At 31.0% G+C, this 13,771-nt stretch overlaps 2 protein-coding genes and 1 long non-coding RNA gene across 7 annotated transcripts in view; 2 read left to right on the top strand and 1 right to left on the bottom strand.

The window, feature by feature from the left end:
* The first annotated feature begins 1,042 nt into the window (after positions 1–1,042).
* LOC108552939 (uncharacterized) lies at positions 1,043–2,232 on the top strand. The gene is made up of 5 exons (XR_001890599.1): positions 1,043–1,170; positions 1,361–1,430; positions 1,634–1,678; positions 1,867–1,915; positions 2,089–2,232. It is a non-coding gene; the product is annotated as an uncharacterized LOC108552939 (long non-coding RNA).
* Positions 2,233–4,200: 1,968 nt separating this feature from the next.
* On the bottom strand, positions 4,201–9,729 carry LOC108552942 (carbohydrate sulfotransferase 4). 4 transcript variants are annotated; one of them, XM_017907643.1, is made up of 9 exons: positions 9,230–9,729; positions 7,971–8,195; positions 7,279–7,406; positions 6,526–6,573; positions 5,974–6,107; positions 5,662–5,897; positions 5,388–5,583; positions 5,126–5,305; positions 4,201–4,990 (listed from the first exon to the last, which is right to left on the bottom strand). In XM_017907643.1, exons 3-9 carry the CDS (start codon positions 7,396–7,398, stop codon positions 4,669–4,671), a joined length of 1,236 nt encoding a protein of 411 aa, XP_017763132.1. In that variant the 5' UTR covers positions 7,399–7,406; positions 7,971–8,195; positions 9,230–9,729; the 3' UTR covers positions 4,201–4,668. The 4 variants fall into 4 exon arrangements, with proteins under 4 accessions (XP_017763132.1, XP_017763134.1, XP_017763133.1 ...); XM_017907645.1 differs by having other exon boundaries at positions 7,971–8,134; positions 9,230–9,254; XM_017907644.1 differs by lacking the exon at positions 9,230–9,729 and adding an exon at positions 8,224–8,248 and having other exon boundaries at positions 7,971–8,134.
* A 30-nt stretch (positions 9,730–9,759) lies between these two features.
* Positions 9,760–13,771, top strand: part of LOC108552941 (beta-1,4-glucuronyltransferase 1) — a 97,145-nt gene continuing 93,133 nt past the window's right edge. Inside the window, exon 1 of one of the 2 annotated variants that reach the window (XM_017907641.1) lies at positions 9,760–9,838. Coding sequence is in view for 1 of the 2 variants with exons in the window: in XM_017907640.1 (XP_017763129.1) it covers positions 11,299–11,311 (13 nt within the window). In the remaining variant the exon portion in view is untranslated. Of the gene's footprint in view, positions 9,839–11,240; positions 11,312–13,771 lie in introns of those variants that run through there. The other variant, XM_017907640.1, reaches the window with a different exon arrangement.

The following is a 13,771-nucleotide window of genomic DNA, read 5'->3' as shown; positions in this document are numbered from 1 at the left end:
CATCTTCATAAACAATTATAAAAAAAGAAGTTTTTCGAGCAAACTAACATCGTAGCATATCATTTATCATTGTATTTTCTTTAATTTGCTACTGCATTCTCTAATTTTTCGTTTTATGTGATGATATGTAAAATGTCTCGTTCGTATGATGTATTTCTTGATTACAAACTTAGAAATGCGACTCTGAATATATTCACGTGTTTTATTATTTTTTATTATTTAATTCAATCATTCGGAATTCGATTTATTTCTTCTTCTAGACCTAGCTTAAAACGTTAAAATTAGTCACAAACGTGTTTTGGATGGCCTCTCGCTGATCAACTTATAGTTTTGGCATGTTTGCAATTTTTCTGGTGAGTATTATTTGTTTAGAACACATTGTAAGATCATGTTCAGTATACTTTTGCGAAAGAAGTAAAATGTCTTTTTTTAGTTTTATTTTCTTTGCTTTGTATTTATTATGTTCAATTTCCACTTCATATTTCTTTGCTTAATTTTTTTGTGTTTATCTTACATTTTTAGTATCATGTTAGATTTTCAACTCATTCTTGAACAGAAGTTGCATTGAAAAATTATACTTGTGATGTTATGTTACTGCCCCAGTCTGAATATAATATGAATGATTCAGTATTCTGAAAAAAGTCACATAAATTTATATGTAAGTTTTATAATTTACTAGTGGGTAAAGTATATTTTTCGTTTTTTTTTTTTTTTTTTAGTGAGAAAGAATGGTTAAAGATAAAGATGAAATACATCGAAGTAAATTTATTAGATGATCTTGGTAAGTTTTTTCCCATGTTTACATAAATTTTAAAGTAGACTTAAATAAAATTTTAGAAATTAAGTTTTTATCTTCCATTATGATAATGTATTATAGAGAAATATGATGAATATTAACACTGCCCCAGTCCATCAGAAATATTATGTAGAAGGTGTAAACCTGAACATTAAATATGTTTAATATATGTTTTTCAATTCATAATTTCAATTAGAAATCTACAATAATGCATATGTATACACAATTTCAGAAAAAAATAATGAAAATGGTTGAGATTAATTTTAACTATTAATTTTATGGGAAAATCTTAAAATAATTATGATCCGAAAGAAAAATATTTAACATGAGTTTGGAAAGAAATTCGAGTTTTGGAGAAGAACAATACCAATGAGGTGATTTTAAAAAATTTATTTTGTAATCTATAGAAACTATAAAAAAGATTTCTCATGATGTAAAGAAAAAAAGTTATCCCTGTCTTACATAAAAACATGGTGATATTTATTTCCTGATATAAATTTGATTTTATGAAAAACCTATCTAATAACATTTTATTTGCAATAAACTTGAATTATTTTCTTACAGGAAAAATATATATGCATCTTTAAAGAAATTGGTTTTTTTAACTATGGCACTTACCTTCGAAGAGAAAAAAGTAAATAACATCTTTTATAATCAGTGATTTACTCATGTTAAAAGTAAATTTCTATAGTTACTTTATGATGATTTATTTGACAAGCATATGGCTGAGTACCTTTGATGTCATATATTTTCTGATCACAATTTATTATGTTTGAAACATAAATTATGTAACATTTGTCTAGTAATCTTGAAAATTAATAATATTTATTTTCTTAGATTCCTCCAATGTGAAGTATCTGTCATTATTATCACTATTTCAAGGTGAGTAATTGTATAAAAATAATATGATTAAATATTTTATTAGGAACTATGATGTTAGCACAAAATATACGCTAATATGATTTATTGAAATGATATACAACTTGCCCTCACTGAGTTTGAATTTTTTAATCAAAATATGTAATTAATATAAATCTTAATGTAATAGAATTCTATTCTTTTATTTGTAGATGTGTCATAAACTCACCCCTTATACAAGAAAATGTAACTAGTAAAAAGGTACAGTATATTGAATAAAGAAAGAATTTTCATTGTAATTATTATAATGATGTTTTCAATATACGCTATGATCATTAATGAAAATTTCCTCATTTACTGAATTCGAGTTTTATGTACGTTCCAATTTATTTAATAATGTGAACTTTAATATACATTATTAAAATTTATTTTAGAATTTTGGGGACAATAACTGACGTTAACACGAATTCGCCTTTCAAATACAGCGATACGTATTTGATTTCTAGAAGATATTCCTATTTTATAATTCTAGAAAACGTATCAAATAGAGATAAAATATATTTTCATTATATATTTTGGTATAAATGTAATTAAAGAATGAAAAGGTACCCAATTTCTTTATTATAAAATTATTTTCTTTGCTCTTTTAATAAATAAAAACGCATCATGTACCTATATTTTTCGTTGATTATATGATCCTATTAATTTTTCAGATGTATAAATATAAATAAGCAACATAAATTTAACACTCCTCCGTTCAACGAGAATTGACAGGAAATATAAACAAAACGGTGACATGATAGATGCTGTGGACGCAGATAAATGGTTGCTGAACGTGAATGCTCAGGGTCGATTTTTAGAAGTCCTAAACAAGGGTCCTTGTGTTCGAGATCAGCTAAAATTTTCCTCGAAATATTCAATTTCACGTCTGGATCAACTTGGAGACGGGTCTGATATTTCGATTCTCGTTTGATTGCTCATCGCCCACGTGCAGCTGTTTATATTTTCTAATTGTTGAACGGAGTATATATTTACGGGACCTATAAATTTGACAAATAGGTTGCTCCTATTATACATTATTAACAGATTTAAGTAACTGTTGCCTACAATATCGTGTAAGATTGGTGATGAAGAAATGGAGCCAGAAAGATGAGTATCACTCTGTTGTTAATTATGGCACATACCATCGGAACTTATATCATAGGATAAAGGGTTAATATTGTAATTGTTTTTAAATTAAACTAATCTTTTTTTCTTTTTTTAAAAAAAAATATGTGGTTTCCTTTACCTGTCTGTCAATTTGACGTAGAGATATACAAAAAAAAAAATCAATAAAACTAGTACTAATATTACGTAAAGGTAAAATTAAATATAATTTTATAGTTATGGGAAAATAAATAATGTTATTTATTATTTAAAAGGAACTTTTATTTTAGTTCATAAAAATTAAAATTAATTTAACATTTGTATAGATTACGTTTTATAACAAAATTTAGTTTTTAACAGTCAAATTTAATTATTAAAATATATTTGAATGGTATCGTAAAGTGAAACAAAAACATTTTGGACTAGATGAATTGTTTTATTCATAAACAAAAATTCACACAATACCGCCGCTGTGGCTTTAAATTGTTAAATGCCAATAAAGTAATATACTAGAAAGTAAAATGATTGAAGTTAAAGAAATGAATACATTCAATGAGTGATATATAACCTGATAAAATTTACGTTGTGAATATTCAATAATTTTAAAGTGAGTTAAACTATATGTGTAATTACATACAAAGTAATTTCTTGACTGTATTGAGCACTTGTACTTAATTAATCCTAGGGGATAATTGCTTTTATAAATTGCTTTTTTCGCAAACAAATAGTTATTGCTTGAATAGAATTTACACGTTAAAGATAAACAACATTAGAAATTAAAATATACATAGATATACATAGATATTTATTAAAATTCATATGAATAACTGTACAATATATCGAAAAAAATAACGAACTATTAATAATAAAATAATTGAAGCGATTAAAATATAATCCAAATAAAAATTTCTTTGAGATATCGAATTTTTAGCAAATTAAATAATAGTTTCTTGTTTAAAGTTTCCTGAAATTATTATCTAATTTTTGGCTTTAAGACCAATAGCATAGAAACTATTACCAAAAAGATTATTTTAAATATAGTAAAACAATACAGATATACCAATATTTAACTAATGCTAATTATTTACAGATTTGTTTTACGAATTTCAAGATTTCCATCTTACACACTTCATGAGAAACAATAACAATATCAGAGTGTAAGAAAGAAATGATAACAACTATGAATTAAGAATATCAAAAATCTTTCTCATTTTTACATAATCTGTATTGCAAAACGTATATAGGCATTTTCGAAAAAAATAAAATTATATGTTAAAATAATATTACACGTTACTTACGAATAAAGATAATGTCTTATGCAAATGCTTAATATCTTACGTTTTTGTTCAATATTTCAGTGGAAAATCCTAATGCATTACAGTTACATTTATTATATTAAGATTGCGACGGTTAAACTTTGAGTTCTAAAAAAGATTATCGTTTAAGTTCATTTAATATCTGCATTGATATGGATATTTTCTTGTTGCACACCAGGGTCTTAGGAACTTCTAATCTTTGCACCTAATACTCTGGTCTAAGATTCTAGATCAAGTCTATTCATTTTGCAACAAGCTCAAAGAGCACTTATGCATCTCTTGAATTCATTAAGGAACATGTTTCACCATTGGTCTTACAAGGTTCGATAATTTGCTACTTTTTTATCAATCCAAGATAGATCGGCAACAGGAATCGATTGTAAGAGTTCATAAGCGCTTATCTACGCAAACTATCAACACCACCTTTTCAATGTGAATGAGGGCACTTGTGATAATCCCGGTATCTGTGCAGATAAGCTAATAATTATAACCATTCTACACAGTAATAGTTACGTTCAGATATTAGACATTTATCGTATGTTACGTCACGTGTCACAACTGCAGTTTATAATCTATGAGTGGGTCGAAATCCTTTTGGTGGCTAGAATTTGATGCCATAACGTATCCCCATAGCCGCATAGCTGTTGCGCAAACTCTTTGTATCTCATCAACTTCCTCGAAATCGAGATCTGTCCGCCAATGAAATGGCGCCACTTTTGAATTTCGAAAAGTGCTCGAAACACCACCAACGTCGTTTTTTGTATGAGTATCTAAAAACTTTTTTACATTTGCATGAAAGTCCAAACCGTAGAAATTATATAGTTCTTTTACATGTTTGTAGGGATCTACGGATAGATCTTCGTAACGCACTACCCTGTTGAATAAAAAAAAAGAAAAAGATTATTCTATGATAATCGAAATTATGATTTTAGTAAAATTTGAATATATTTCTAGAATATATATTATATCAATCAATATAGATAATACTGATTGCAAAAGAAAAGCATACCTGAAGGTATAAGGATATTTTTTAATTAGTTGTACTGCTGCACTAAAGTCCGAAACCATATCTGCACATACCAACGCAGGATCCGAGCAATCGGGTTTTGTAGGGCACCATTCTCGATGCTTTCTCGATTGTAAAATCCCTCTTGGATCACGAATTAATAGAACTAAACGTATTCCTAAACTGGAACAAATCACTTTTTTATAAGATTGTAGTATTTTCATATTACAATACTTAACTAAAAGAATTGAAAAAAAGCTCTTACTCTTGTTCTAAAAGTTTTTCTGCAGCACGTAATCTTAAACGAACAATTTTCATTGACTGAAAGGGGAATAGTTTGCAAAATTTAGAAACAAATCGTGGATCCCAACAAATTTTTTTGTGAATCTGACACTGTTTCCATAAATGCGTGTTATGATTAAAAACCCAAGGATGAGTTTTACCATATTCCAAATATCGATCTAAAAGAATTTATTTAAAAAAGTGATACTGAATATTTATCTACATTACTATAATTATATTATGGCTAATATATTTACCAAGATTGCTAAAATCACATCTTAGTAATGCTTCGAGATTTCTAAGAGCTTCGTCGGCGAGAGGTGGCCCCCTAATTTGTACGATTCCAAAATCAAGTAGGGGTTCATAATGATAAAAATTTGCTGGATGTGCGTTGACTACATCACCAAAAAATGTACTTCCGCTTCGCCAACTTGTTAAAATCACACTCCTCATGGGTCTTCCTCCCCTTTCCAATACTAAGTCTTCTAACTTACTACAAAAATTATTTTACAATTACAATAAATTTCATATTTGGTATATTAGTATTCTGAATGTATAAGTCAATATACCTGATATTAACTCCATATTTTCCATTCGGATACCTGTAGCCTTCCATTTCTCTCTCAATTGCTTTCCTCTGCTGGTCAACAACCTCCTGTATTTCAGAAAGTGTGACATTTTCAATGGACCCTCTAAAATATGCCTATAAAGCACACATAATTTATATTTAAAATTTGATTTCATTTATAGTTTACATTGACAAAATACAAAACGAACAAAGTGATAGTGACTTTTTGTGGTGTATATTCCCAGTGCTCTCAATGTTAAATACTCAATTTTCTATTATGAATGAAAGAATCAATATCATAATAAATATTCCTTTACTTGTATATGTTAAATATAGTACAAGTTATGTATATATTTTATATAATAAACATATGTGTATGTGCATGTATGTATGTATATAAAAATTAATTTAAACTCTGTAATAAACTTTATTTACCATTTTCCAAGTCTTTCTTTAAATACCTTTTTGTTTTATATAATGGAAGTCAGTTTGTAATACTCATTCTACGGAACAAATCTGACAAACTACATAAATCTACATGCATTTTGCTTACCGTTACTGGATCTTGAATTTTGCTGATGCGTGGCCTTATTTCCACATCCTATATTGAAGAAAATATTGATAGTTTAGCATTCTGAAAGTGCATAGTATATTGTGAACACGAAAATGCTGCTGATGTAACCAGGACAACATCTTTCTCCCTCTTCCATTATGTAGGTAGTGAAGGTAGTGAATTAGTGTGTAAAGTATGCAGTGATGTGAATAAAATTATATATACATTATAAAGAAAGAAAAGTGCAAAAAAGGAGTGTAAACTTATGCAAAACATGCAAAATATAAAATTTGAAAGAAATAAACCATAGAAGAAAACACAAAGCTTTGATACATGTACATGAGTTTTCATTATTGTCACTTTTCCACAAATAATGATCATAAATCTGTATTATTTTGGTATAAAGAAAATTGTGCGCTAATATATTATGACTATATAATATTGAATATTTACAATGTCCTGTTAATCTTTTGTACAAAATTAGTACTAAATAACCCCAGAGGTCTACTAAATATGATATATCCAATAATTTCCAATAACTATCTAAACTAATGCTGCATGAATGATAAATAGGAAAGGGAAAGGTGGAAACAGGGAGAAAGAGAACTGGTAACTGTTTGCAATGGCTTAACAGCTCACTGTTAGTGTACAAGTGGAAAAAAGTTAGGTGCAAAAGTTAGACTTTACCGTCAGAAAGAGCGTGTTTGGCGTGACTCAATTTAGAGCAATCCCCACCTCCGATTTTTTACTGACCGATATCACCGGCTGCAGTCGATGCTCAAGGTAGCTGCTGTAGCGTTGATTAAATGCTAAGAAGAAGATGCAAAGGGACGCCAGGCCTACTAGACCATAGAAGCTCAGTCGTTTTGACATCCTTGGTCCTATAAAGATAATTATTTTTTTCAGAATGTATATAATATACATATAATGTATGATTATCAATTAGAACAGTCACTCAAAACAGAAATAGATACTGATATTTCAAGTACATATAGTATATCAAGTATATATGTATAAGCTAAACTATCGCTTTTATTTTATTTCACACTTAATGAAAAAAGAAACAATATAATTATTTTAACACAAAATTAGTAACAGTAATAGAAACCAAATGGAAGTGATAAATATGAAGTATTTTAAGTAATAACTTCGTACATCGTTAAAAGCTGTTAAAAATCCATTAAGAACTTAATTTTGTTTTGAGTAATCAATGCTATGGTTGATTAGTTATCGGAGTATCATTAACGAAATTACGAATCCTGGATAAAATTTTCGTTAAAATTTTAATAATAAAGATCATCTATTCTAGTAAATTACAATATGAGCTGACGTGGAATAAATTCTAAGAGATTACAACACCAAGAAAAAGCGCCAGACAAATTAACGATGTACTATATGACAAAGTGTGGGCGTTAAAGGGTTACTGGAACATTGAGATTTCTCACCTCGGAATTAAACTATTCGTTGCATTTGGATACTCCCAGTTGTGAATAACGTGACTGTCGAAGACCTCACGTTTTTCTTGACATTTTAAAGTAGTGACGGGAAGCGTATGACCAACGTGTAGCGTTCATCGTGGTTCACTGACGCAGGAAGGTTTGTACTGCGACTAATAAGGCAATCACATGATCCACGGGTTCACGTGTATCAGTATTTGTCATGAACTTTACCTACTTAGGCAAAAATTATAATGCATACCAATAGTCGAAGCACGAGTGCAATACACAAAATTAAAAGATTCACTTTCGTGCTAATTGTTACGATTTCATTTATTATGATTATATGAAATGTCTAATGTCGAAACTTATGGGAACAGTAACTTTGTAATACACTGTAAACACTAATCGTATAGTAAAAATTTATTTTATTTTATTTTATTCTATTGGCTAGTCTACTTGTAATTTTCGGAGCAATTTTCTACCTCTGATTGAACAAGTGGAATGTTCGATCGAATCTTATTGGGATTCTTATGTTTACTATATATTTGAATTTAAATTCAGAGAATCGTAGCTCAAGGTATAAGCATAAGGAAACTATGCAGTATAGAATCAGTCCGATATCGTGGTAAGCTATACGTTAATTTATTAACTTTCTTAAGGATATTAAATACAGATATTAAATGTATACTATTTAACTTGTTTATTGTAAATAAATTTTTTGTAAATTTTATTACAGTATTGATTCTTACACTATAACGACGAGGTTAATAGGTTACCGCCAAAACTTACAACTAAATTAGGTAATAAATTAGATTTAATTTGAAAGCAAAGTATTCATTTCAAAATTATATTTTTATGAAAACAGATTGCAATTAATGTTTTAATAATAAAGACAATTATCAATTTAGAAATAATAAATTTCTTTCGTCGATAACCTTACCTACAATTGATAATGAAGATTCTTTTAATAAAACCGCATCTCAGTAATAATTTCAAAACAAGCAAATAGCCAAAAAAGAAAAAAAAAAAAGAAGAAAAGAATGAGATTATATTTAAGTTACCCATTATTTTATTACACAATGTTGTTAATGTATAAAACTTTAACAGTAGCGATAGTAAATTTTTTAAAAGCAATCTCTAATTTTAACAACTATAGTACATATTTTTGACAAATAAATAGCTCCAATCGAATTTGTAAAGAGCAATCTAATTATAGTAAAAACTTTGAAAGAAATATCAAACTGAAATAAAACTTCCATAATCACCGACAATTCCTGAAGTTACACCAGACGTCGCCACAGCTGCATAGGTTGCCCATGGTGTTGATGGGCCCAGTAAAGCAGTCGGATGCTGTTGCTTGAGCAGTGCGGTTGTCATTGGGGGGAGATATTTCGATCGCACGCTTCTCGTCCCTTTCTCTTTGGCCCGATGTCATACTCTTAGCTGGGATTTTTAAGTTGCATCGTTAACACTGGGTCCGCTGCGCGACACGCATATGACCGTCCGTATCTGTCCGTCTCTATATGCTGTCGTGTCTCTCCCTCACGGAGCAACTTGAACACTCTCCAGCATCGCGGGATATATTCTCGAAGTGGAGAGACCTCGTGTTTAGCGAGCCGTACTATCGAATAAACGTGAATCCACGCGAGTTTCGGTACGCGGGCAGGGATCGTCCGCCGGTGAAAGAGACGTGGAAGCCGTGCGTGCATCATCATGCACGTCGTCCTGTGCTTTTTGTGACTGGACGTGATCGGGATAATTCGTGGTGCGACTGCACACTAGGCTGGACTGCGTTGACGACAGGGTTGAAAAATCGTGCGCGACATTTTTGCGAAGTTCTCAGCTACGGAGATGTCACGCTGAAGAGGCCTACGGTGAGTTCCCACTTCACTTATATTCTTCCCGATCCGGAATTTTAGCGGTGCACCAGCCAGTACTGGTTTGACCGCTTTTTTCCATTACGATGTTTTGATGAAAATCAACCCAGGCTTTGTTTATGCCGGCTAAAATAAGGGTGCTAAATTACGCATTCACTGTGGCCACTACGGCGGCCTACATATACGGGGTGGAATATGTTTACCTGTTTCTAGTTTTTCTGCGATTTTAATTACAGAAAGTAGCTTCTAGAAAAATTTCTGTAGCCTATGCGTAAACACGGTCGAGTGACCGTTTCGAGAGTTCTGTAACCTGAATTTAAACTTATTACGTTAACGTCACAGGTAATTATGCAGATTTTGCAGGTTAAAATCAGATTTCAGGATTAGTAAAATATTAATAAATATAACTTTTACTTTTCAAAATTACGAAATTACTAATCATTTTGAATAGAATAATAAATTTTTTTAGTAAGGATAACAGAAGTTTACGTTATGATGGATTGAACTTATCTTTTGTTCCATGGTATGAATATTCGATTGTTAAGATATAATGGTCACTGCAAAAAAAAATTGTTCAGTAGTTGATTTTAATGCGTAGAATCGGCGTCAAGGGTAATTTGCATCTAAAATTTAGTATCTAATTTCGTTTATAAGTATTTCATATATATAAAGCAAGTTATATTCAGCCACTACTAAAAAAGAAATAATAATATATATTTTATAGTTAGGTAACTCTTGAATCGATAAGTACGAATTTCGTTCTAACATATGAAAATTACAAGAAGAGGGTGATATCAATTTTGTCCAGATAACGTAATTTTTTATTGTATATATATATATATATATAATATAAAAAATAGAAAAAATAAAACATCAAATGATATATCAAATGTACGATGAAAATAAATTTCTCGTTTCGTCTTTCTACTCAGCTCTTCGTAATTTTCTTGCCGAGGATTACTCGTCCGAAATTTAATTGCGTGTCTCCACCTTTTGGCCGTGGTCCAAACGATAAAAACGAAAACTGCCGGGCCAGTCGGTGAATCGGGACTCGCAATGCGACGCAGGAGAAACGACCTGACAGAAAATGTACCGTGAAATTCGTGCAATTGTGTCACATGGTGGATAGGAAATGAAATAGGTGATAATGGCTCGATTGGTCGTGTTTAAAGTGAATCGAAATTGTTTTACCGCATGCTAAATAAAACCACGTGGATATTGTGCGTTGTTTGAATATGTATTAAGGTTAAGATTCTGCGACAATATTGAGCGTCACCGTTGACGTTATTTCCAATCCCCGATAAATATTTAAGATATCATGCTCTTTTTATCGTTGTGTAAAGTTAAATAAGAATAGAATCTTGCGCACATGATTCCTTGGATGTAATACCGTACGTGACAGGAATGGGAAAAAAGGCGGCATGTCGTGTTTACTCTTAGCGCCGGCAGGGGGCTAGATGAAACATGACGGTAATATAACATTGAATAATTCTAATATTAACATCGACTAATTCTAATTCAGGTTCGTCGATTGGCATGCAGAATTGACATCTAATAATTTTTTTTTCGTATCGCTTGTGAAAGATCGTTCTACAAGTCGTATAAATACAAATAAGCATATTGGTTTAACGTGTTAGTGTCATGCGCCATGAAACTGAAAGTAAAAGTTGCTAATTTTAAACGCGCGTTGGTATAATTCTAACCGCAAATACTACCGAAATTTAAGTGTAGAAATTTATGCAATATTAACGTGTATGGTGATTTTTCAAATTACACAGATACGATCTAGGGAGAAATGGTAGATTACTGTTTATTAATAGTCTAGTGTCATCGTTCTAATGTAACGTTGATCTTGGAGATAAATTACCGACGGAATAGTTCTAGGCTTTGTTCGCTGTGTTGAAAACAAAGTGCGCGCCACGAGTTAGGTTACGTCATACTTTTACCGTCTCCTTTGTTTCCCGGTTTATTCGTATTGTTTCATTTTCCTCGGAGGCGGGGAAGTTTAATAACCGGAATTATACTAACTTTTACTCGAAATACGCGAGGAATGTTCGTGATTTAGATAGGTAATTGTCCTCGACAGGCAACGTGCATAAGTCAGTCTCATGGGAAGCATTAGTGAATGAACTGTAGAAAAATACATGACTGCGAAGCTTGCGTGCAGCCTGGTCGCTTCGTTGAATAAGTTCGGGGGAAATGGGAGTATTATAATCGATAGAGAGCGCACTCGTCTGTTGATTCATCCACGCAGTATGCATATTTATGGGACGATTATAATTCGTTTTTCTTTTTCTAATACGGTCGAATGTGAATTCTTTTTTTATAAATATAAATTCTTATCTCGAAGTACTTCAATTTAAATTATGTATCGACGCGTTTCATAAAATTAATGTAACTTGAAATTGAAGAAAAAAAAATTGTTTCTCCTTATCCTTTGCAATTTACATTTATAATGGAATGAAAACGTTTAGTACGAGGATATTTTTTGCCGGCTCGTTGAAGTTCTGTTATTCACGTTGGTTTATTGGGTTTCCCTGGTTTGGTTTTTTCCCTAACCACTTAAAATGACTCACTATAACACGCAATAGCAGCTGCTGATTAGTTATTGATATTTGCCACATTAGATATTATCCGTGTTCTTTTAGGAAACGGACTAATCCTATCGAGCGGATTAGGAGGAAACAGAGTTTTGGTATAAATTTCTGCGATTTTGGCGCATCGTTTGCTTCCTCAAAGCATGCAAATTCCCGTCAGGAGAATCATGGCTGCCAATATAGTATACTTAAAAGTGTGCCTAAGACGAAGTTATCTTGGATTTCCTTCGTCGATGAACCGACAAACTGAATAATTCGATTAAATATAATTAAATTAATAATTAATTACACGATTCTGAAAAATAAAACTACTAATTTTATATGTTAGGTTAGTATTGGAATCACTAAATGTCTTTTAAAAAACTAAACGTATTAATACGTTATTGCATATTTTTTACAGTACGGTATTCAAATTTAAACGAAATTATTTTTTACTGAAAATAAAATTCTAAATTTCACAATTTCATTATTTAATTTCCGAACTAAAAATATTTTACATTTTATAATCTTTGATTTTATAATATTCAAATAAAAATATACGATTTAACTGGAATCGAACTAATTTTGATTTATGTCCGAAAATATATATATATATATATATTTTTTTTTCGTGAAATATGGGTATTTTATGCTTTGAGGAATATCGTCACAGAATTTAACGAAATACCGTGGCATCTTTAGGGAGCCGTATTACTTACAAAGTTCAGGTTGCCAGCAACTGTTAGCCGGTCACCCCCAGAAGCAAATAAAGTATGCGAGCACGTAAATACACCATGGCATAGTTTACGTAAAACAGCGGCCGTATAGGGAGATTGTTTTTCGGTTAAAAAGAGTTAAAATATCGTCGCACGGTGGTTAGCCGGTCTACGACACGTGTGTGCCATACGGTGCCTGAAATTCGACGCCATCGTTGCCCGTGATACATGAAATTGGGGTTAGCGTCGGCCAATTGGCCGACGGTGGTCCAGTAAAGTGGACGGTTTCTAGGCTACTTTTCAGAGTACCCTAAAACAAGACAATGTGGCCAATTTTATTGGGAAAGTCGCAAGAAAGCAATCTTCAACGACATATACGACGTCCAGTTATTTATCGCCATTTTTAGAACCACGTGACTAGAGAGACAAAATGGAGAAAATGGTTTTGCGAGTATGACACGAAAAATCGAATTTTATCGAGATATTAATTCTTTTAGCCAACCAAAATTGAATACAAATGGAATTCCAAACTAAATTTCAATTTTACCAGACCCTACTTTATTAAATAATAAGAAAGTAAGTAACTGTGGTAATGATTGACATAGATTTTTAATATATATATATATATATATATATAT

Source organism: Eufriesea mexicana, unplaced genomic scaffold (genome assembly GCF_001483705.2).
Source record: "Eufriesea mexicana isolate 0111107269 unplaced genomic scaffold, ASM148370v2 scaffold8569, whole genome shotgun sequence".
Lineage (NCBI taxonomy): Eukaryota > Metazoa > Arthropoda > Insecta > Hymenoptera > Apidae > Eufriesea > Eufriesea mexicana.
Note: the sequence above shows the minus strand (reverse complement) of the source record. Positions and strands in the feature narration are given on the sequence as shown.

Excerpts from the sequence above, each read along its gene's own strand:
- LOC108552942 (XM_017907643.1), bottom strand. The coding sequence starts at position 7,398 with ATGTCAAAACGACTGAGCTTCTATGGTCTAGTAGGCCTGGCGTCCCTT. Across the intron at positions 6,108-6,525 it reads AAATTCAAGATCCAGTAACG|GCATATTTTAGAGGGTCCAT; the intron begins GTAAGCAAAATG and ends TGTGCTTTATAG. Across the intron at positions 4,991-5,125 it reads AAATATCCTTATACCTTCAG|GGTAGTGCGTTACGAAGATC; the intron begins GTATGCTTTTCT and ends TTTATTCAACAG.